Source organism: Neophocaena asiaeorientalis, unplaced genomic scaffold, assembly GCF_003031525.2.
Source record: "Neophocaena asiaeorientalis asiaeorientalis breed wild unplaced genomic scaffold, Neophocaena_asiaeorientalis_V1.1 scaffold49, whole genome shotgun sequence".
In the NCBI taxonomy this organism is placed as follows: domain Eukaryota; kingdom Metazoa; phylum Chordata; class Mammalia; order Artiodactyla; family Phocoenidae; genus Neophocaena; species Neophocaena asiaeorientalis.
This window is the reverse complement of record NW_020172456.1, coordinates 2,934,308-2,959,048: the sequence shown is the minus strand read 5'-3', so window position 1 is coordinate 2,959,048 and position 24,741 is coordinate 2,934,308. Positions and strand designations below refer to the sequence as shown.

The following is a 24,741-nucleotide window of genomic DNA, read 5'->3' as shown; positions in this document are numbered from 1 at the left end:
TACTAATTGCGTCCCTGCCTCGTGAAGCATCATCTGGAAGGATAGTAGGGGACTTAAACCAACCGCTGCGACAGGCGTGGCAACAAAGTGACCAGCGCGCCGGGCGGTCCGGGCAAGCCTCTTTCGGGCCGAGACAAGGAGAGGCTGCCAGCCTCCCCTCCCACGCCGGCCGCCTCCGCACGGGCTCGCCTGCAAGTCAGCATGGCCTTTCCCGGTCCCCAACCCTAACGGCGTGCCTCTGTACAAACCGAGAGCGCTGTTTCCCCCAGCCGACTTCCACCCACGCCCCCGGGAAAATCACCCCTCCTGCCTTGTCCACTAGAAGCCGGGCCACCCCTGCTTCTCCGGACCTCGCCTCTGAACCACGCCCCCCAGCAGCTGGTTGCTCAAGATACCCGTACAACATGGCGGCTGGGCCTGGAGAACCAACCATAGAGACGCCCACCTTCCGCGGAGAGCGCGCCGACCTCTTAAGGACGCCCGCGCCTCCCTTATAGGCGTGCCGACGTCATCTTCCGGCGGAGACGAAACAGCGGGCGCCGCCAAGGGTCCTTCTAGGAGAACAGCGAGCAGTCTCGGTGGTGCCGGGTCGTCCGAGCCGTGTCACGTGGCTGGCGAAAGCCGTCGCGGAGGCTGGGGGGGGAGGAGAAATGGGCGGGAGGACTGGGGGATAGCTTGAGACCCGACGACAACGGGGTTGTCATGGAGCCGCGGGGCCGGGCTCGCGCATGCGCCACTCTACTCGCGGGTCGTCCGGTCGCGGAGCAGCGACCTCGGTCCTAGGTGAGAAAAGGAGGGCTGAGGGTGAAGGGGGAGGGTTTGGGCGAGGAGCGTGGGAAAAGGAAGTGGGAGTAGGGGAGAGAAGAAGGGAAGCAAGGTAGGCAAGAGGCAGAGCCGGGACTTTCGGGGGACAGAGGGCCAGATGATGGGAGCAGGCGGTGGTGCGTTCCTGCCCCATTTAGTTGGTCGGTTTTGCTGCGAGGGTCAGGACTGCGTGGCAGAGGAGATCGCGGGTGAGGAGGGGGCTGTGTGTGGGGAGCAATTGGGGTAAGACTGTTAGGGCGGGTGAGCCCTGGTCTAGCCCTGGGGGCAACAGCCGGCTGGGCATCCCGGCGGGGGAGCGCCTGGAGGCCCGCCGTGCTGTGAGCAGAGGGGCAGGGAATGGGCAGGTGAGTGAGCGCGGGAGCTGGTAACCCTTTGAGGGTCCTGGGCCTCCCGTTTTGGGATGAGGGGTAGTGCTCTGTTCTGGGCCCGGGGCACAGGTGTGCTGTCTTTTTCAGAGACTTGCTGTCACCCACTTGGCTGGTTCTTTCCCCTGGGTGACCAGCTTGCCAGGCGTGGTGCCAGGGGGTGGGGAGGTGGGAGAGAAGGTGGGCATTGCCAAGTAAGGAGTTAGTGGTTAGTGTGGGCGGGTTCAGAGGAGCTCTGATCCAGGCCCAGGGCACAGGCCGCAGCCAGGCTCCCTGTTATTGCCCAAGTCCTGGCAGTAAGCGTTGCCTGGGCGTTTGCCCTGGGAGGCTGGTGGTATGCCAGTCACAGCACAGTCCTAGGGTCTGCCCAGTTCTGCCCTGCTGAGCTGGCAGGCTGGTGGATGCCTGGAGGGCGCTCCTGCTGTCTGGCACAGATGCATCGTGGGCTGGTGCGAATGGGGGGTGGGTGGGCACTGTTAACTGTGAACTCTTCTCCAAGCAGGGGATTTGAGGAAGTTCTCTAATCTTATCTTCTCTTTGAAAGAGGAGAGTGGAATGAGCCATACCAGGTTCCAAACCTGACATTGTATGTTCAGGATCTTTGACATGAATTTGCAGCCAAGCTGGAGCATGGAAATGGATGTGAAGGGGAAGATGAATATTAGAGATTTAGGTAGACAGGTTTTTTTCCCTCCTTTGTTAAAAAATCCACAGACATTCCCCCAGAATGGCATCTCTGAATATGCAGACCGAGAGAAAATGACTTCAGAGAAAACCTAGTAATGTATTTATAATTCCTAGTAATGTATTTATAATTCCAGCAATTACTCATGGCTTTCTGGGTGGTAAGGTCTTGATTTTCTATGGCCTTGTCGCTTTACTGTATTTAAGCCTCTGCTTGGGCTTTCACCTCACACCTCTGTTCATGCATGCTTGTTAAACACATGACACATTTAAAAAAGAACTTGAGCTCTCAGGAAAGTTGCCAAGTATCTATAAAAGGAGAGATCTGTGAGCAGCATTTCAGATCCTTCCCTTGTACACCTTGGGTCTCCGTTTTATCATAGGCCTAAATCTCCATAGAGATTGTTTGTGGATTAGACCAACCTCTAATTTGGTTGCTGGATTTACCCCTGAGGTTTCAGCTTAGAGTAAGGGGTGGATGAGATACCTGTTTCCTGCAGGAGACCAGACCTGGCCGTGAGGTGACCGTGGTGTTTGGAAATGCAGACTCTTGACCTTCAAGCTGTTCAGGTATTTTGGTGACAGCTAAAGCTGCTAGGGCTGTCAGCAAGACTCAGCACGACAGAAGAGTTGTTGCAATTTATTATTCTGTGAGTACCTCACACATTAATTGTTGGGCGCTGAGGTTGCAAAGATGAAAAGACAGCCCTTGAGGTCGAAGAGATGAACAGATAATTAGACTCTAATGTAAGAAGTGCATAAATAGAAGAAACAAGTGCTGTGGAGCACTTGTTAGAATTTTATCTTATACCTATTTACGTAAACCTCTAGATTCATTGATTCACTTTCCATTGTGAGTTTTAGTGTATATTCTCTGTGGGAACCTTTTGGACAGTGTGTTACACGTGCACTCGTAAGAGGCCCATTTAGGGTCAACCCAGCCTTAACTTGGAGTCCTCCTAATGCAGAGTTAGGCTTGTGAGGATCTGAGATGTTTGTAGGGCAGTCGTAGCGGTTTCCAGTTTGTGCCAGGAAGCAGAGATGGCACAGTGGGTATGAGCTTGGTAACCCATTTTCAACCCCTGGTCAGCTTATGAGCATCTAACTTTATTGTAAAATAATACTGAAGAGGCAAAAAAAAAAATCTTCTTGAGGTTTTCAAACTTCGCCATTGGTGTGGCCCCGGGTTTGAGAGCACCAGTAGTAAATGCCATCACTCTGCCTCTCTCTTATCGAGGGCCTCGTCTGGTCTTGTGTATGAATGGGTCTGTTGTTCACTGGCTGATTGACGTCCTCAGCGTCACTCCCAGGAGGGAAGTGCCTCTCTCAGGGAGAACAGGTCAAGACGGCATGTAGCCCTTCATTCTCTTTCCCACTTGAACTTCCCTGGGAACTTTACTTAGGACAGAGGCTTCCACATCCAAAGTAGTCAGTTTACTATTCTAAAGTAGATTATGCATTCTTTATTTCCAATTGCCACCAGTTCCCCAGGATCTAAAATTTTAGCATCTGTTCTCCTTTTAACGTCAACGTTTCAGCATTTTGATTCCACAACCAATATTGTCCGACTCTCAGATGAGCCAGATAGATTCCTGTGTATTTTCTGTAGCTCCGTTGACTACATTTTAATAACAGTAGCAAGACCTTGTTCGTTGTCTTGTCACAAGGATTGTAGAAGTTGAAGTGCTTTATCTAAAATGCCTGTGAAATAATCCATTTCATAAGATATTGTGAAACTTTGTCAAGGTCTTAAGTAGTTGCAACTAACATGAGCTATCTTCCTCATCTAAGTCAATAGTAGGTTCAGACTTAATTCAAGTCTAATTGCCCATCCATCACCGATGTCTGCTTCCATTTTTGAAAAAGCCCTCCATTCACTTTCAGACAGTATTATTTCAGGAAAATGAAACTATGTACGTTTGTTGGGTTTCATACAAAAGGATCCTGATTTAATTAGAGATAGTTTTACATTTTATTCTGCTTTTTAAACTGGATTTTCCATGCCGTCAAATTTCATAGCCGTCCAGTAGAGACATGTGCTTTGGCATAGTGTCGTGCAAGATGTGACAGTGCCATTGTTTATCTTTCATGCACGTAGTACTAAACGTGGTCTGTCAAAGAGTGCTAGGTTGACATGGATTGAATGAGGAAGCCAGTCCCCTTGAATGAGTTAGATATGGTACAAAATAATTTTTACTTGGAACTGAGTTTAAAATTCTGATCAGTGTGCGTTCCCTTTAGTCCGCTTCTACCTTATGCAAAACTATGAGCAAGAGGGTTTCTCAGGGCTGCCTGTAAACCTCCTTGTCTTCTATCTAATTTTATGTTGAATCCCTTCTCTGCTCTGGAGTAGTTAATGTTCTTCGCTAGATCCTGTATTAGCAGAAATGTTCACACTCGGCATTTTCAGGGTATTTCAGATACAGTGCTGTTTGGCAGGGGGCCATGTTTCCCTCTACTCAGAAGGACAAATGGATGGAGTCGAGAATGGATTGTGAATAAAAACGCCACTGGGTGTTGCTTAAACCTACTATCTTAGTCCATTTGGGCTGTCATAACAAAATACCGCAGACTGGGTAGCTTATAAACCACAGAAATTTATTTCTCACAGTTCTAGAGGTCGAGAGTCCAAGCTCAGGGTGCCAGCATGGTCCAGGGAAAGCCCTCTTTCAGGTCACAGACTTCTCACTGACTGTGGTGGAAGGCGCTAGGGACCTCTCTGGAGCCTCTTGTAAAGCTCTAATCCCATGAGGTGAAGCCCTCATGACTTAAGCCCCACCTCCTAATACCATCATCTTTGGGAGTCATGATTTCATATATGAATTTTGGGGGGACACAAACATTCAGACTATAGCACTTTGCAGTTCCATTATTATTATTGTTTTCCCTGTTGGTCCCCTGTTCTCTTTATCCCTGCAGTATCCTTACAGCTGGCATCCCTTGGCGATTCAGAGGGCCTTGTTAAAATATCTTGAAGGGCTCATTGCTCTCATACTTTGCACTGTTAGCCTAGTTCTGGATCTGCTTTGGACTAGCTGTGTATCACTGGATCAAATCTAGGCTTCTTTCCAGGAAGTGGACGACCAGGTCTGTTTGATTCACTCTATACCCCCATTCCTAGCACGATGCCTGGTTCATAGCAGGCACTTGATAAATATTTTTATTTATTTATTTATTTAAAAGTATTTATTTATTTATTTTTGGCTGCGTTGGGTCTTCGTTGCTGCATGCGGGCTTTCTCTAGTTGTGGCGAGTGGGGGCTATTCTTCGTCGCAGTGTGCGGGCTTCTCATTGTCGTGGCTTCTCTTGTTGCAGAGCACGGGCTCTAGGCGCACGGGCTTCAGTAGTTGTGGTGCATGGGCTCAGTAGTTGTGGTGCACGGGCTCAGTAGTTGTGGCTGACGGGCTCTAGAGCGCAGGCTCAGTAGTTGTGGCGCACGGGCTTACTTGCTGTGTGTCATGTGGGATCTTCCTGGACCAGGGCTTGAACCTGTGTCCCCTGCATTGGCAGGCGGATTCTTAACGACTGCACCAGCAGGGAAGTCCAATATATATTTTTAAATGACTGAATGTAACTTATCTGAGCCTCAGCTTCCTCCTCTGTAAAGTGGGATAGCAACTGAGGAGGACATTGTGAGGCTCAAGGAAAGAACCTTAGCAGCAATAATGTTATGGGCGTTTGTGGAATCAAAACACTATTACATATGGTCTTATGTGTGCATAGAAGTGCTTTTTAAGCCAAAATGTAGCATGCATATATAAGGAGTTGTTTTTACTCTGTTCACTACCTCATCCAAAGAAGTGGAAAGTTAATTTGAGAAACTATACTCTGGGAGGTGGCAGAAAGTCCCGGGCCTGCAGATGTATCCTGGGAGGCAAGCCTGGTCCGAGGTGGGCATCCTCTGTGCTTTCCTCCCTCAGGGAGCATTCCAGAAAGCCTAATCAGATGTGCCTTTGTTAGCAGTCTACAAAGCTTCCACTGAGAATGTGGTTTGTATGCTTTGCATCTGTAATGGAATTAGAGGGCAGCAGAGGACAGTGAACCTCCTTCTGGGTGGAAACCGTGCTACTGTTGAGTAAACTTGTAGCCTTTGTCAGCTGAGACCGCTGAGAAAGTGCACACAGAGCAAGTGGGCGCCGCTGGTGTTCTTTGCCCTTAGTTTACTCACCATTTGCCTTACCTGTCTCAGCTCTTCAGGCAATGACTTCTTATGTAATTGTTTTTCACAGGGCAGTCCAGATGAAAAGAGTACTGATGAATGCACTTCCAGCCCAGTAAAACATGGAGAGGAAGAACCCATCCAGAGAGGGCTCTAGAAGGCTCTCAGCCAAACTGAGCAAAGGCCCAGAGATGAAAAAAGTGTCTCGTCAACTCGGCATGGCAGCTGCTGAGTCAGATAAGGACTCTGGATTTTCAGGTTAAAAATACCTTATCATTTCTACATTGTAATGAATGATTTGCCTGAAAAACGTCCTCCGTAAAAACTCATTTGTGTGATAAGGATGGGAAGATTTCACCCACAGGAGAAATAGTTTTCTGATCTCTTCAAATGGTGATTCTGTTGCCATATGGCGGGATACTCATCCCAGTCACGGTGGGGTTAGTTCTGAAGGAATGATATGACATCTTTTTTCCACTTAGACTCTCAACTTTAAATCTTATATTTCCAACTGTGGCAAGTGGCTACTGGAAAAATATATTTAAATACTCATAATTCTATTGTCTTACCTCTTTTTTCATAGGAATAGTTACATTGCAGGGAAAAATACCGGCATGTTGTCACCACATATAACAAATTAAACAAAAATAGTATATAATTTGTTAAGATAACTTTTTTGCTGAGAAAGTGTTTGCTGTGTTTAAAAACATTTCCCCCCCCATAACCCATCCCTGCCAGTATTTGTGCCTTTTGTCTTTGGACTGTGAGCCTCCTGGCCCTATTCCAAACTTGAGTATCTGTTAGAGACAAGAAAGCAAGACAGTTTTCCTTATTGGTTTGTCTTAAACTTTATCTGAAAGGACTAGTTGCATACCCAGTAAATCTTTTAATTTTGTGCCGAGGCTTTTTTATTTCCAGGTCTGAGAGTAGTGGCTTAAATATGGCTCTAGTGTCAACATTTTGGCCCAGGGGAGGCAGAGGGGTGATGCCAGGGGATTCTGGCTGGGTTAGCATCCTGAGAGTGGAGCCCTCTCCTGGAGAAAGATTTATATTATCCAGCCCACAGAGACTTACCAATCCACCGTGTTGATTTATTAATTTATAGTGAGAAATGCAGCTGTTAGGAAAACTAGAACTCAATCATCCTTAGATTGGTGTATTTTCTCCCTGTAGGTATGCTGCACGGGAAGCCAAATTATAAATAGACTGTTTCTCAGAGGAACAGAGCACCGTCCTAGGGATTAGAATAAGGACAGTTCAGGGAAGGGAGGGCAGGTTTATAGCCCTTTGGGTTTTTCTTCTCAATCTTTTAGCATTGTTTCCTAAGCTTGCCTCATCATAAGGCTTGTCTGAGGCATTTGTTAAAAATACTGATCACCAGACCCCTCTTCTGGAGACTGTGATATTGAGGGTCTGGGGGAGGACCCGGAATGTGAGTTTTATATTTTTACAAGTGTCTCTGGTGATTCCTGTGATCAGACAGGTTTGGGAAACTTTGCAGGCCTAGTGTCTTTTTTTTTTCTTTCTTTTAATATCGTGTTTGTTTTTTGTCTGTTTTTCATATCATGAAGGTAATACATGCTCATGGTAGAAGCTTAGAAATTTAGGTACATGCAAAGAAGAAAACAAACATTAACCATACTCCCACCCCCTGTTATTCTCAATACTGTGGCCATTTTGGTACTTCTTCCAATAACTTCAGTTCTGTCAGACCAGCTGTTCTGTAGCATGTCCCAAAGTCTGGATAGTTTTTCTGAAAGTTTCCTATTCTCTATGCAGAAGTGCCTTAAGAAGTATTGTGCTGTTCACATAAGGCAGTATCAAAAATACTCAGATTCACTGTGCTCCAGAAAGTGGCCCTAGTGAATACCTTCAGTCACATCTGGGCCAGGTGCCAGTGGTTTCGTCAGTGCCTGAGTTATTGTTCCAGTTACCTTGGGATGTGATGTAATTTGCAATTATTAATTAGCTGCAGTCCATATTGAGATTTTTCCCATTGTCCCAATAGTGGCCTTTATAATTGTTAATCTTTTTGTATATTTGTTTGTTTTGGGTCCAGAACCCAGTTGAAGGCTGTGCATTTCATTTAATTGTCCCTGTCTTTTTTTTTTTAATTTTAAAATTTTTTAAATTTTTGGCTGCGTTGGGTCTTTGCTGTGTTGGCTTTCTTTAGTTGCGACGAGCTGGGGCTACTCTTCGTTGTGGTGCGTGGGCTTCTCACTGCGGTGGCTTCTCTTGTTGCGGAGCACAGGCTCTAGACGCATGGGCTTCAGTAGTTGTGGCACGTGGGCTCAGTAGTTGTGGCTCGCGGGCTCTAGAGCACAGGCTCAGTAGTTGTGGCGCACGGGCTTAGTTGCTCCACGGCATGTGGGATCTTCCCGGACCAGGGCTCGAACCAGTGTCCCCTGCCTTGGCAGGTGGATTTTTAACCACTGTGCCACCAGAGAAGCTCTGTCCCTGTCTTTTAAATCTTATTTAGTCTAGACCAGCTCCTTCGTCTTCCCGTTCTTTTTTCGGGACATCGTCATCTTTAAAGGAGTTAGGCCTGTTCTTCTGTAGAATGTTTCACACTGGATTCCTCTGGTAGCTTCCCCATTATCAGAAATAGGCTAAACATTTTTTTAATAGAAAACTAAATTTTTGATGTTATATCCTTCTCATTGCAGCACATAAGGTGACTCCTAAGTGTGTCTTATTCTTGGTGACACTCTGATTAAAGGAGTAGATGTATACCAGATTTCTTTATTGCGAAAGTACTCTTTTCTCTTTGTAATTAATGAGCAATTTATGGGATGATACTTTGAGATTGTGTGACTATCCTGTTCCCCAGCAGACTCTTGACTAGTGATTTTAGCATCCATTGATGATCCTTGCCTGAACCAATTACATTTGTGGTTTGAAAATGGTGATCTAATTCTATCATTCCTTGTATATTTTATTAGCTGACAGTCATCTTCTCTAAAGAAGTACTTCTCTCCTCTGCCCCCTTTTTAGAGCATCACTGTGGATTCACGGAATTTTTTTGTGATTTTGTTTGTCAATCCATTATCATTATTATTTTTGATACTCAAATTGCCCCACATTTGGTCAGTGGGAGTCCCTTCTAGGTGGCGCCTGTGTCTTTGACATGTCCCCATTTGTGTTGGAGCACTTCCTTGCTTTCTGGGGCAGTAAGATGTCCAGGCTCATCTTGCACCTTCCCTGCCAAAGATATCGGCCATTCCTCCAAGGAGCCCTGGTTTCCTTTTTGTGCAGAATGACATTTAGAAACCAAGATACACGTACAAGGTACGCACTTTTCTTCTGAAGTCCTTTGTTTCTGGCCTAATGGTTCTTAACTAGAGGTGCACATTTGGATTACTTGTAGTGTTTTGTGAAAATAACACGTGCCTGGACACCAGATAAATCAATTCAGTAGAGTGAGGGGAAGACCCCAACACCAGTAATTTCTAAAAAGCGTCTTTGGAGAATCTGATTAAATGCGAGTGTTGACAGTTGCTCTCTTCTAAATTACGGTCACATTCCAGTCCTGCCTCATCCAGACGACTCTGAGATTCTTGATGAGCATTTAGGGTATTCCCAGACTCCTCACTGGCAGGGTTACTGCAGTCTCTTGGTTTACTCCAGCAGGGAGCTAATTAAGCCCTCTCTGTATGGATTTCACATAGAGCAGCCTTCTTTTCTTTGTGGCAGAGAGTATCTTTCCATCACCCATTGTGCAGAACCCCCAGTGGGCACACTCAGCGTGCATTTAGGACACTAACAAAGGAGGTGCTTAACTGGGTGGAGGAGGAAGACAAAGAAAGGCACATTGTAAACCTCACCTTGATGAACTTACCCAGAATTTTACAATTAGAAAACTTAGGAGGAAGCTGTTTTACTTTCAGAGTGGAGGTAAGTCTTGAGGTTTTATAGGTTGGTTTTGTTTTTGTTGTCATTGTTACATCATGTAGTGCCCAGAGCCTCTAAAGGTCTTATTAATCTTGCCCCAAGTCACACGCACACCCCTCTTCCCTTTCAACCACAGATTCTTAAAAGTAATGAGCTAACTTCGAAGGCTTTACCCACTTCTCCTGTAGACTGGTGATGGTTACTTTCTCATGAACCCAAATGGATGCAGGCTTTTGTCTGTAATAGAGTTAGAAGGGAAGTCAGCTGTCCTGAAGGGCAGTGATTCTCAATCTTTTGGGGTGGGAGGGATAATTATGGCTCCCATTGAGAATCCAGTGAAAGTTAGATACCTACTCCTCAGAAAAATTCACAAAAACACATATCACAAATGTTCCATTCCGTTTCATGGGGTTCATGGCTCCCCAGGAGGACTGGTTAAGAGCCTGAGTGAACTGACCATTTTTCCGCCCACCAGATGGGAGCTCTGAATGCCTGAGCTCGGCAGAGCAGATGGAGTCTGAGGACATGCTGAGCACCTTAGGCTGGAGCCGAGAAGACAGGCCAAGGCCGAGCGCCAAGCCTGCGAGCGGTGCCTTCCCAACGCTGGCCCCCATGGTTGTCATGAAGAACGTGCTGGTCAAACAGGTGAGGAGGACTGAGCTCTCATAACTTCTTTGCACGCCAGAGTTTCTGAGCTTCCTGTGCACAGAGCTTCTCCCTCTCTGCCAAGGAGAGATGTGAGAAGCAGACCACCGGCACCACACCAACACGTGCTTCTGTGCTGGGAAGAGGATGTGTCCTTTCAACTACTGACGGTGTTTGAAAAAGGAATACAAGAGTCATCACATGTGTTCTTATTTTCCAGATAGTAAGACTGTTTTATTTCTGTGTCCCTAGTTTGTCCAAAGCGATCTGGAATACTTTAGTCATGTTAAACGGAACCAAGCAGAAATGTCCTGACTTCTATAGTGCATGCTAAGATATGACAGAATTTAAGGTAGAAACAAGAGGATCTCTTTTTAATTTGACTGGGACTTGTAGAAATATTTTTTTGAGAAGTAGAGGCAATTTCCCTGTTTCTCATGTTACATTCTGAGCACTTTCTTAGTAACCAGCCAAAGCTATGTCATTAGTGAGAAAGGAGCTCTTTGGTTTAGGTATGGCTATACCAGCAGACTCCACCCAGCATTGTTGAGGAATTGAAAAATAACCCTGTTTCAGGCTTTCTTATATAACTATGCAAATTATGTGATTATTGTCTAGATACGAAAGAAAAGAAGATTTAGATAAAAATCTAAGCTAAGCCCCAGTGTTTGGAACAAACAACTCAATCCTATGAACTTGAAGAACATGTAACCTTACCCTACTTTGCTCTAAACTAGATCAGTCCTCGCATGGGTCCGTTGCTGCGGCTGCTCAAAGCTAGTGAAGGTTGAAATCTGGCTGTATGTTGTTGACCTTCCCACCTTAGGTAGAAGAATGTGGCTCTAGCCTGACAGGAGACCTTAATGTCTTAACTATTACCTAGTTATTGCCGAACAACACAAACTGATTTTCAACAAGGCAACCTGGTGAGTTTGGAAAAAGAATTTGCAGATATTTGCTTGGCAGATCACATCTCAGCTGGAAGCACAGCTCTCCTCACCGAAATGAGGCGAGAGAATAAAGACATGAAACGGAGCCCAAATGAGATTGTCCAGGCCCCACCGGTGCTTCTCAGGGCTTCCTGTCTCCTGCTCTTTCCTCCCTGCCTTCCTCTCTGGCCCCCTGGTTACTCTTTCTTAGGCATCTTTGTTGATTGTCGTGGGCGAGGCCGGCAGCTCCAGAGGGCTGTTGCAGGGTGAGTGGGCGGGTCCAGCAGAGCCATCTCCTTCCGGACAGAGACCCACTGGGAAGGCTGCTGGACTTGATCAGGAGACAGGAGGCTTGGGGGCAGGCTGACCTGATGGAGCAGTCTCGGAGTTCTGTTTTTTCACATATGCTAGAATCCAGCACATTCCAGATTTAAAAGCATTATACACTTTTTAAAATCTCTGCTTATCGCATAATGTCTTAATTATTGCTGCTTGGTTTTAGGATTTTTCTTTTGAGGCTCTGATTCCAGTTCTGTCACCAGACTGCGTGATCTTACACACAATTACTTAATCACCGTGAACTTTATTTTCTTCATCTTTAACATGAAGCTAGGATTGATTCTAGAGATCCTATCCAAGACCCTATGATTCTGAGATCCTATCCAAGTCTAAAGTCTTGTCTGGTATTCCCTCAGGTGATCTCAGTAAGAATGGTACCTTGTAAAATCTAAATTAGAACAAATAAGCTAAGTATCTAAGTGGGCATAACAATAGCATTAGGAAGAATCATCCAGTGAAATCAGCTTGGGAAAGCAACGAGTTAGGTATTTTCTGGATCCATTTGCCTTGTAGGTCAACCCTTATGGCATGAGTGAGCAGGGGGACAGCCTGAAGTTCTGCTCTTGACTGACCTGGACGAGGCTGATCTCTTCTTTGAAAGACCCCTGATTTTTGTATCTCCTCTGACGGGGGAGTGTTTGCTAGGCCCAGCATTGCTTGCTTATGGACATCCAGAGTGTATTTGAACACCAAGAGGGCTCCAGAATGGACTCTCCAGGTCATGCCAGCCTTTGCACAGGAGATGAACTGTAGTTGAACTTGGCCAGGAGTTCCTAAGCAGGTATCCAAGAAGCTGGAATGTATGCAAATCAGGTGCCGGTGTGGGAGCAGAGTCCATCGCTTTCCTCAGATAAATCACATGACTGCACTAAGGGTAAGAGCCTCTGTCAGGTTCTCTCTCTGCCTGTAGCCTCATCTACACTCATATCTCTGGGCCTGGGTTGGAATTGGACTGGCTTTTAAATATTAGAGACAGGTTCATGGAAAGTCCTTGTAATAAAGAGTCTGAGTCCATCTTTTAAATGAATAAATACATGAGAAAAGTAGCCATGCCCTTCTTTATTAGATTACTATCTGAATCAGTACTTTAATTAAAAATTATGTATCATTGATCAGTAATAGAGCAAAAGCAATGTAGCAGAACGGTTTGGATGGGTTTTAGAGTCAGAGGGTGGAATCCTATCTTCACCACTTAGTAGCTTGGGGACTGAAAGCAAGTTATTTCAACTTCCTAAGCCTCGGTTTCCTGTTTGTGAAAGGAAGTGGTAACTACCTCATGGGATCATTATGGCGATTCCGTGAGACAACGCAGGTGGCACCTCACACACAGTGCTAGCCTGTGGTAAGCACCCATACACGGTGGCTGTTCCTGCCTTGCAGAGCTCTGTGGTAGTCGGGCATTATTGCCTTAAATACAGGGGCCCATGGACTCCTGACAATATGTAACTTTTTAATCAAAAGTTGTTTTCAGGTAAAAGAGGTTCCAGATGTAACTAAATGAAGATAGACTGGTGTGAAGTCACATTTATAGTATTGAGATTAGCACATTTTAACTTATGCCAGCAAATTGTACTATCCATCCTTTTTTAAAGAAAAAAATTTTTTTTTAATTTTTATTTATTAAAAAAATTTTTTTTGTTGCACTGCACGGCATGCGGGATCTTAGTTCCCCCACCAGGGATCGAACCCGCGTCCCCTGCAGTGGAAGCGTGGAGTCTTAGCCACTGGACCACCAGGGAAGTCCCCTATCCATACTTTTATTGCCTTACTTGCGACCTTAACTATGTCACTACTTCACGACCTTCCTACAGTTTCTTTTTCTCAAGTGATAGCACTTGAATAAAGATAGCTATTTCCTCCAGTTTTCCCTTAAGAAAAAAAATATATGATGTCAGCCCCAAATGAATTTTTAAGCCACATCTCCAGTCATGTTAAGAAGGGCTACCCCGTGTGTGAGGGAGGCTCTGAACTTATATCTGAGTATTTGCTTTGCCTCTTGGACAGCTGCAGGTAACACGTAGTGTGCTGCTCTTTTCCTTTGCTTTTTCCTTCAGGGCAGCAGCTCATCCCAGCTCCAGTCGTGGTCTGTGCAGCCCTCCTTTGAAGTGATCTCAGCACAGCCCCAGCTCCTATTCCTTCATCCACCTGTACCGTCTCCTGTCAGCCCATGTCACGCTGGTGAGAAAAAGTCGGACTCCAGGAACTACTTGCCCATTCTCAATTCTTACACCAAAATAGCCCCACACCCAGGCAAAAGGGGCCTCTCCCTCAGCCCAGAAGAAAGAGGAGAAGGTGGAATGCAGAAGAAGATCTGTACTGAGAGACTTGGGCCAAGCCTGTCTTCTAGTGAGCCGACCAAGACTGGTGCTGGCCCACCCGGGCCCCTGACTCCAGCGCCCCCCAGCACCAAGCTTGCCGAGGACTCAGCTCTTCAGGGTGTGCCCTGCCTGGTGGCAGGTGGGAGTCCACAGACGCTTCAGCCAGTGTCCAGCAGCCATGTGGCTAAAGCTCCCAGCCTGACCTTTGCTTCCCCCGCCAGCCCTGTCTGTGCGTCAGACAGTACCCTGCACGGGATGGAGAGCAACTCCCCGCTGTCCCCACTGTCAGCTAGTTACAGCTCCCCTCTGTGGGCTGCAGAGCACCTCTGCCGCAGCCCGGATAGCTTTTCAGAGCAGCGGCAGAGCAAGCACAGGCGCTTTCAGAATACCCTAGTAGTCCTACACAAATCTGGTTTGCTGGAGATCACTTTGAAAACCAAGGAGTTGATTCGTCAGAACCAGGCAACTCAGGTGGAACTAGACCAGCTAAAGGAGCAGACCCGGCTATTTATCGAGGCCGCCAAGAGCAGGGCTCCTCAGGCTTGGGCCAAGCTGCAGGCGTCTTTAACATCAGGGTCAGGTCATCCTGGCAGTGACCTAGAAGCGTTCTCCGATCAGCCAGACATATAACATAGAAGGCATATTTTCCTGTTACTTGAGTGGTTCTTTTTAACTCTTTTACCGTTATCTGCTCCTGTTTCCCAAAGCTTATGTAAGAGCTTTCCTTTTAAACTTAAACTGTTCAGCGGTTCACTTACGAAGCCACATGCCAATACCTGGCTGCTGTCTTAACCTGTGGTCTGTGCACAGTTTACCTTTGTCTCCGTTCCACTGAGGACCTCAGATTTGGGTGTCCTCGAGTCCCTCTTCCTTAGCCTGCAGGCACTTCGATGGATCACGGGGCAAAGCGGGAAAGATGCTTGTGTGGGGCCCCTCTAGCTGTCACTTCCCACCATCCCACTCACTAACCGTGATCAGGGATGCAGTGACGCAGACAAGCATACAGAGTGACACCTGTCAAGCCAGGGAGTAGGTGACATAAGGAGCCCCCCGTGGATCTTCCCTTGAAGGTCTTAGTCACAGAGGAAAATATAAGAGGAGGGTGTTTCCATTTTACAAGGCATTGTGCCATTTGGGAGAAACCTAAAACGCTCTGGGCACACATTGGTCCTTGGATGCAAGCACTTAATCACTTAAAGCTTTGTTTCTTTAAACTCGAAAGTCAAGGGGAAGGGGTAGTACCGTTAACTCGTACACTTTAATCATAAGCCAGATTTCTGTGAAACTGGTAGGTGAAATATTTCAGATTTGTAAAGTATGGAATGGATTTAGGACCATCTGGAGCTACAGTTGATGAACTGCTTTTTTGACTCAGAGTCTGAAGAAGGGAGAAATGGCTAGCATCTCTTGGTTGAGAGCTGGAAGATTCTGATAATTTATGCTTTTTTCTCTCTCTGTCTCTTCTTTTGAAACAATGCAAAAGAAGATTTTCTTATATGTGAAAATCCTAAAAGAGAGCTTCATGGTTCCCGATTGTGTAATACAAGTCAGCCCTCTGCTACCATCATTTTTCCCCCCTTTGTTTTTACAAAAGAGGAAAGAAATGATTATTAAGCTTGAAAAACTTTGAATTAAAATCATCATAAGGTTATGACATTAAGTCCACAAAAAATTGGAAAACGTCATCCATTTTCTTTCCACATCCAGAGTTTTCATTTGTCTTACGTCACGGTGACGTGGAGCAGTCTTCTGTGTTTCTTTCGTGCATTGGATTTGGCTGCAAAGCCAAAGGTGTAGTGGGTTATGTGAAGTCCGTCTAGAAGTGGAGAGCGTTATGAGAACTTGCAGATGATACACACCCTTTCAGCCTCATTGTAAACTAGATTTCTAAGTCGTAAAGTTGCCAGCTTTTTATCCTCCCATTTAAAAATTTCATCCTCTTGAAAATCTTTGTACCGATTACTTTAGTAAGAAATTCTGTGTGACCAACTTCATCTTTTCTGCAAGGAAAATGTTCTTGAAGTTCTACCAAGGCCAGAAGCTAATGCTCATGCTTGCTGGGTAGTTGTAACTCTGAACATAGTTTTAAAATTACAAGGCTTCAGATTGCCTGCATTTTGTTCTCAAACATGCACAATTTAGATACGACCAATTTAGAAGTAAACAACTCAGTGAAACCTTTAGACTCTCCTGGTAAATGCAGAATTATTACCTGCCATTTGCTTTCTGAAAGATTTCACAAATCAGAGCAAACGTGTCTTTAAGCAGACTCTGCTCCTTTTACTATTTTTCTCTTGGCCCACACCCTTTGCCTCCCCTGAATCTGTGTGGTGCTGCAGGAACTCTGCACGCCGTGCTAGGAAGCTTCCTTTCTGGCAGAGTGTTTGGCAGCAAAGCTCTAGAAACAGGTGCCTTCAGAGCAGCCTGGGCACCAGTCATGAGTCTTACTGAGTCAAAAATCTGAACACACTTGCTGAGAACCAAATTTATTCCTTCAGAAAAACCCTCTGTGGAGCTTTATGCGTCTTGGACTCTTCTTCCTAGATTAAGGTTTGCATTCCCTCCTGTCAGGTACAAGACGATGAAAGCCGTCATTGATCCTCGCTGCTGAGTGACAGGGAGAAGCAGCACCACCCCACGGCTCTTCTCTGATGTTGTAACTCAGTGTGGAAGTCTCTCTGGGCTCTTAGCATGGGTGTTCTTTACCTAGTGGAGCAGTTAAGCAGATGAAGCCACTTAGAGAAGCTGGTCGTGGAAGGAGAGATCCACTGAGGCTAGCAGACATGTGGAGCCAGAAACCAGATCGGCAAATGGAGGAACCTCGGAGTTGACTGGAAGGATCTCCGTCGGTTTCACGAGGCTGTAAGTAGTAGTGGTTTTAGTGATGCGTGATTTGATCTGGTATGAAGTTCCGTGGCAAAGCTGCTGTTTTCTAAAAGCCATTCTTAGCTCAAACCAACCCTTAAGAGAAGTTTCGGCAGATTGTGTCGGCAGTATTGAAAGACATCTAGAAAAAGCTGCTGATTGAATTGGTTGTGGGAATGGAGTTTGGTGACATTTGTAATTTAATACACTCATTGCTTTTTATGGATTGTGGTATTGTCTGACTTTACTATGATTCCTTCAGCAGAAAAGTAACTCTTGTGCATATATTGAAGTGTTTTTCCAGCTATGAATTCTTTAGGGTAGAGATTTATTTACCAAATGTGAATTCTTTTGAGGAAGTATGAAGTTTCGTAGAAATTGACTGTGAAATGTCAGAGAAAAATAAAAGTCACTTACTTGAAAACTATTTGGCCTTTGGGCTTTATAACTGCTTAAAATGCTAAGTGAAATCACGAGTAAATGTTTGATTGATTTAGGTTTCATACATACGTACTCGTGTCATTTGGGGATACTGGGATTAGTTACTGAACTTGTGGAAATTCATTGTTCAGACTCTCACCGGTGTGAACTTAAGGGAGATGCAGGCACTTAAGGCAAATGGATAGTGCAGCTTTCCCTGGAGTCATGGAGGTTTATACTGGGTAGGTTGGGAGGACAGAGAGGAGAATACAATCCAATGATTTCCTCCATCTGATAACGACGCTTTCACAAACAGAATTTTTAAGTGGCAGAAGCACTACAGTCGTCTCCTGGGATAAACTAAAGCCATATCAAGTGAAGTTCTTTTACTACAGAGCGGTCCTTAGCAAGTACGTCTCCAAGCCTTTTCCTTCCTGCTTCTCCGAGGTGATTCCTAAGGCTCTGCTCCTCCTCATCCAGGTTCACCTACAGGGTCTCAGCAGGGAGATGTGTAGTCTTCCCTGCTCTCTGAGGCCAGTCAGGACACCCCTCCTGGGGTTTTTAAGTCACTGGGAAAATAAAAAGCTTATCATCATTTAAAGGCCTGTAGGGTTGCCATAGTCTAATTCTTAAAACATTATTTCTGTGCTATACAATTTTCTAAGTAACGTTTAAAAAGATGGCTGTAAGACCACTAAAACAAACAAAAATGGGTAAAGGTGGCTAGAAGAGGCCCCTCCTGAAATAGAGAAGCACCCTCCCGTAGAGATGGAATCTAGAGACACGAGAGCCACTGAGTGTATACTGCAAGGCTTAGGCGAGCCCTGTTACTGTCGTCCCTGGCCCTTGGACATGATTCCTGTATGTGGAAATACCTGCCCGTTGCAAACATGTCTGTTTAATCCACGTCTTTTATGACATAATTGCAGATTGTAGCCTGGTGCAGTGGGGTCGAAAGACCTCCATGCACCTGTCACACCTGTCACTCATTAACTGGGTGACTTTGGATAAGTCACTGAACCTCTAGGTATCACTCCTCTCAGTTGAATAATAAAGAACTGGAACTGGTTCTGTCTATGGTGCTTCCCATCTCTAACCATTTATAAGATCTCTGTCACAGGTGAGGCTTAAAATTACAGATCTTCCTCATTTTACAGTGGGGTTACATCCTGATAAACCCATCATAAGTTGAAATTATCCTAAGTCAAAAATGCATGTGGTGGCATGGCCTTCATCAAATCCAAAAGAGTGAGCTCAGCGGAGAAATAGCCGCGCACCCTTCCCGCCGAGAGTCCCGGTCCACATTGGAAGCAAAGAGACAGTTTTCTTACAAAAAGTTGGCAGTTATCATAGAGTTAACAGTACTGTCTAGGCTGTTGCAATATATCCTGCTTCCACTCCCTTCTCCGCCTCCTCCTGTATATCCTCCTCGATTAAGTATTAAAACAGTGTTTGAGTTGAAAAGAGTTTGTATATATTTAAATGAATACCTTTTTATACTCTTTGTTACATGTTTATAACCAGTAGTTAGTGGAAAATGTTTTGAAGTTTTTTTTTGTTTCGTTCTTGGTTTTTTTGTTTTTGTTTTTTAACTTGGGTTAGAATTTTTCTTTTTGTACTCTTTCTTTCAAACAGAGTTCTTAGTAACAGAGGCAGTTCCTGAATTCAAATAAACCTGACCTACCGAACATCATAGCTTAGCCCAGCCAACCTTAAACTTGCCCAGAACACTTACATTAGCCTGCAGTTGGGCAGGATCATCTCACACAAAGCCTATTATATAATGATGTGTTGGATAGCTCATGGGATTTGTTGACTGCTGTACTGAAAGTGAAAACAGAACGGTTGTCTGAGTACAGAATGGTGGTAAGTATATCGGTTGTTGACCTTCGTGATCGCGTGGCTGACTGGGGGCTGCCCAGCATCACGAGGGGATCCTACCTGCACATCACTAGGCCGGGGAAGAGATCAAAATTCAAAATTTGAAGTAGGGTTTCTGCTGAATGCCTCTCTCTTTCGCACCATCGTAAAGTCAAAAAATCCTAAGTCGGAGACTGTCGGTAATCAATTAAATTTTAAAGAAAACCCTGGGTGCCTACAAAGTAGGTTCCTAGTGCTCTGGTTCGTTGATTTTAAGGTGTTCTGTCAGATTTTAAACTTATTATATGTGACTCTGGGAGAAGCATTTTGCCAGCCTGCATTGGTTTTGCTTACCTGGTTGCGGCGAACATGGATTTACTAACTCCCATATAAGAGACTGCCCTCGAATGAAGACTCATTAGCCCCAAAGGAGAATAACTGGGGATTAAATCAAATTATGTCCTTTCCTAGTCAGTCATCTGCCAATAGCTCTTTCATCTGAAATGAAGGACATAATGGGTTTTTATATTTTAGAGAATATGTCAGTTTGCTTTTATTTTGTTCCAGATTTCTCTCCCCATAACCTTTTTTTTTTTTTCCCCATAACCTTTTAATATATTTCTCTTGGCCCACTCCCTTTGCCTCCCCTGAATCGGTGTGATGCTGCCTCAGCTCTTCTCTGTGCACCGTGCTAGGAAGCTTCCTTTTTGGCAGAGGAGATGTTTCTGCATGTTTTCTAAGGAGGCTCTTAGGTCGGTTTAACGTTACTTTAATGGTAAATAGTCATAGACCATGTAGATGTGGTGGTACTTTGTAAGGACTTTATTCTGGTCCCAGGCTCTGGGTATCATCTTTCATCCCCACCGGGAGAGAGGTAAGAGATGAGAAGAGGTCTGCCCAGGCGACACAGCACGAGCAGAGTGGCTGAAGAGAAAGAGGCAGCAGAAAGCAGCTTTATCTCAGTTCCCTTTATTATAAGAGAAGGGGAGTAGTCCTTGCTGTCCACTTGACATCCCGGGATTATGGTGAAGTACAAAAAAATGATGTCTCTAAAGTACTGTGAAATGCTCCACAGAGCAAGGCAGGCTTCCTGCACGAAAGCCCAGCAATGGAATTCAAGTGATGACCTTCCACCCCTTAAGAGTTGTCATTTGCTTAGAACAATTAACAGTATTTTCTACCAACATCACACTGACGACTAATGGGAAGAGAGTAAATCTCAACCCAGCCTTTGACTGGTTTCCTGGAAGGAGATATTCTGTGGGTCCATGGACTCCTGTGACCACTTTGGCATTTTCCTCTCTTCGTTCTTATGGCACGTGGCTTTCCTATCTGTTTCTCTTTCTGAAGGATGGTTATGCAAGGCATGAGAGAATTGCTTGAAAGAACAGTCTGTGTGGTTCCTGCCTCACATTACAGCATCTGGAGGAGATGAGAAAGAAAGAGAAAAGCCTGTGGAGTAACACAGTGAGTGGGTGGAAGCTGTTAGGAAATGAAAGGGAATAAAAACTGAAAGTAGGATCCCGAGGCCAGCCCGCGTGAGGGCCCAAGTCAGGTTGAATGATGTGCGTTTGGAGCGAGGCCTTCAGAGTGGCTTGAGAGCGCGAGAGTAAAAATAGCAGCCTTTAATCTTTCTAAAGCCTCACTTTATCTCAGGAATTGCAGGGGCCTTGGAGGAGTGCTCGCTAATTCTGGTAAATGTCTGTATAACAGAGGTGGGCCAGGGCCTCTGTTCTCCAGGGTCACCCACAAGCCTTTGGCCTCTGGCTGGGCAGGTGGGAGTGCTTGGCTTGGAGCCTATCCTCCGTCCGGGGCCAAGAGCGCGGCAGCTCCTGAGCCCTGGCCGAAAAACCCAGAGCTGCTCCCACTCGCACATAGTAAAACCATAATACCCCTCCAGAGAGCTGGGCTGAAATCACCATCTCTTCTGCTCACCCTGATACAAATTCATAAGTCGCCCCAGAGTCAGGGGAAGAGAAGAAGCTTAAAGATACCCACAAATAAAAAACTGCACCTTCAGTAGGCCCTGCCTCCTATTTAACAAGTGCAGGAAAGTCTGGTTCTGGAGGTCAGGTGGTCCCCCTAGAGAATGATTAATTCTGACTCCCCTCTGTTCTTCAGCAAGGCTTCTCGCCTGTCACTGGGCTGCTCGGGAAATGCAGGTGTGTGTTCACTTAAGCAAAACACACGGAGGAAGGGCAGTAAACCACCAAAACCAACAGCCCAGGATGCCCGCAGCTGACAGGGCAGTCCCAGGCCTGGTTTAGAGAGCGTGCTTTCACTGATGGTCCCGGAGATCCAGCAGGCCAGAGGCGCTGGGGTAACTTTAAGGTGAAAGCCTTTTTTTAAAGCCTCAAGCCGATGCTTGTCTAGTCAAGATGTATTTGGAAGTTTATGCTGCTTGCATTCTTGAAGCATTTTCCAGGCTCAGTTACTCTGCGAAGCCCCTAGCTAGTCACTTACCAGAGTTGCCAGTTGTACTTGTCAGGTCCGGCCGCAGTGACAGGACTGGCCTCCTGGCCCCGCCAACTGCAGGGCATAGGGAAACGTGGGAGAGCATGGACCCAGCTGTAAATGTCTCTGTTGCACTGATTTTTTTTTTTTTTCAGTACGCGGGCCTCTCACTGTTGTGGCCTCTCCCGTTGTGGAGCACAGGCTGCGGACACGCAGGCTCAGCGGCCATGGCTCACGGGCCCAGCCGCTCCACGGCATGTGGGATCTTCCCCGACCAGGGCACGAACCCGTGTCCCCTGCATTGGCAGGCAGATTCTTATTTTTTTTTTTTTAATTTATTTATTTAATTTATTTATTTTTGGCCATGTTGGGTCTTCGTTGCTGCGCTCGGGCTTTATCTAGCTGCGGTGAGCGGGGGCTACTCTTTGTTGCAGTGTGTGGGCTTCTCATTGCGGTGGCTTCCCTTGTTGCAGAGCACGGGCCCTAGGCGTGCGGGCTTCAGTAGTTGTGGCACGCAGGCTCAGTAGTTGTGGCGCACGGGCTTAGTTGCTCCGCAGCATGTGGGATCCTCCTGGACCAGGGATTGAACGCATGTCCCGTGCGTTGACAGGCGGATTCTCAACCACTGCACCACCAGGGAAGCCCCTGGCAGGCAGATTCTTAACCACTGTGCCACCAGGGAAGCCCATCTGTTGCACTGATTTTTTAATTGAGAGAAACAAGCATTCTGGGACCCACAGACTCAGAGGTGAGCAGGCATCTGACAGCACAGGTCAGCCCCATGGTCGGTCCCACTTTGGGGACCTTTAAAAATCCTCAAACGTGGTCCTCACTACTCAGATTTTTCACTCCCCCTACCCCCCTAAGATTTGTATTACTCTCAAACCCTGATCATTTCCACTGCTGAAAGCTTTAATGTTTCCTGAAGCTTACCTGACCAGGACATTACCATTGTTAACTTCGTAGTAACAAATACATAAAATTGTCAATACATTTATGTCCCAGGTGCTGACCTAGTTGTAGGGTATGAAATGGTGAATGAAACAGACATGTTTCTTGCTTCTGTTCTAGTGGGAGGGTAGCAATGACCGTCAGTTAGTCAGTCTTCCCTTTGATGGTTTGGGTCTCACCAGGTCTTGTACATCCAGAGTTCTGTGTGTGAGCCTGGGCAAGGTGATATGGCCTACTCACTTCTACTTTTATTTCAGAGATTAATGTTTTGATAATTTTTGGCTTTAGCATCCTTTGATTAGGGCGAGAGTCCTTCATGTTAAACTACTAGCCGAGAACAGAAGTGTTGTTAGAGACGCAGCGTATTGATTAGTTGGTAAGTTCACTCCAACGCCCAGCACGCTAGGAGAGAGTTCTAGAAAGTGGATTAAACTGATTGGTGACACCTTCGGACTTCTGGGCTCACCCACAAGAGAACTGCGTCTGCTTTCCTCAGCCTCCCCCCAGCTGCTGCCGGCAGAAGCATTCACGAGACCCCAGGCAAGCCTGGGCACCTCCTTAAATTTTGTACCGTAGGGACCTCGCTTGCCTCACCCGAGGCCCAGCCCTGGCAGCACCAAACAGTTCCTGAGACCCAAGTCCTACAGAAAGACACACATGGTCTCCCGCCTTGGGGCCCTCACAGCTGAGCCAGGAGATGTGACTCACGGGGAGAGTAGCAATGGCCAGGTAGTGTGGCTGGTGCCCAAGGTCAACTACAGACCAGAGTCATGGGAGCTCTCCAAGGTCTGGAAAGGAACACAAGGCGAGTGGAGCTTTGAGCTCAGCCTTGGCGTTGGGTGGAGTTTAGATAAGCTGAGAGAAAGGGGAACAGCGTTTTAGCCAAAGGAAAGAGTCTGAGTAGAGGCATCGTGGTGAGATGGAAATACAACTTTGGATCTGGATCCGGTTTCTGTGTGATCCTGGCAAGTTACATACCCTTCCTGGGCCTCCTCTCCAAGTTTGTTAGATTACTGTCTCCTCTAAAGAGTTACTGTGCTGGAAGGTGTAAAGTGTCTACTGCAGTGGCTCCACGTGGGGAGGGGGAGGGGGTGCTCAAGAAGCAGTAATCATACGATCGTTGCTGCAGGTAAAGCACGAAGTTTGAAGCTCGAGGGGGTAGGATGGAGCCAGCTGAGCTGGCCTCCGTCCAGGGTCAGCCTTTCACGTAGTCCTGAACGGGCAGTGAAGAGCCAATCAGCCCAGCTCCCTGCCGGCCTCCCACCCCCCGCTGCACCGAAAACAGAGGCCCTCCTTAGCACACACACTTGGCAAGCATGCTCTCCCAGCCTGTCCTAGGCCTCACCCCTCTTTAGGCCTATACAGCCAGTGGGTGGGGAGCTATTGAGGAATCCGTGTTGATTGCAGGCCCCACCCTAGCCAGGATCCTAATCTCACACGTGGCCCAGACTCCTAGCTGATGACTTAGCCTCCAGTCCCGGCATAGTCTGTCCTCACACCTGTACGGGGTGAACTTCTTCAGACCCTCTTGCTCACGTTACTGCCCTCTGCAGGCACCTCCAGGGCAGCGGGTCTAGCCTTGGCTGCATAGTGGAAGCCCTTGAAAATCCCGATGCCCAAGGCCACACCCCAGACCCATCCTGTCAGATTCTCTGGGAGGTAGGACCTCCCCTTCCCTATCCCCATCAGTAATGAAAGCTCCTCAGAGGACTGCGAATGTACAGACAAAACTGGGAACTCCTGCAGTGGCTCCCCTTCGTGGGCTTGGGTTTGGGGCTGGGGCCGAGGAGAAGGGACTAGCCCTGCACTGTGCAGTGGGATCGGTGGCATCGCCATCCCCTGGAGCTTGTTAGAAATGCAGAATCAGAGGACTAGCTGATTGTGAATCTGCATTTTTACCAGGTTCCCGGGTGATTCCTGCACCCTGTCAAGCACCGGCACCAGCTTTTACTAGACGCTCACAGTGGTCCAAGTGCGGTGCCAGGTACTCACACATGCCATCTCATCTCAGCCTCACAGCCTCTCAGCCGTTAGCG

General features: G+C 46.5%; 1 protein-coding gene across 5 annotated transcripts in view; it reads left to right on the top strand.

The window, feature by feature from the left end:
• Nucleotides 1-17,447, top strand: part of CIPC (CLOCK interacting pacemaker) — a 73,152-nt gene extending 55,705 nt beyond the window's left edge. Inside the window, exons 1-4 of one of the 5 annotated variants that reach the window (XM_024737885.1) lie at nt 498-783; nt 6,104-6,291; nt 10,400-10,569; nt 13,892-17,447. In XM_024737885.1, coding sequence (XP_024593653.1) covers nt 6,156-6,291; nt 10,400-10,569; nt 13,892-14,785 — 1,200 coding nt within the window. In that variant the 5' untranslated portion in view covers nt 498-783; nt 6,104-6,155 and the 3' untranslated portion in view covers nt 14,786-17,447. The other 4 variants (XM_024737888.1, XM_024737886.1, XM_024737889.1 and 1 more) reach the window with 4 other exon arrangements.
• The last annotated feature ends 7,294 nt before the right edge of the window (nt 17,448-24,741 follow it).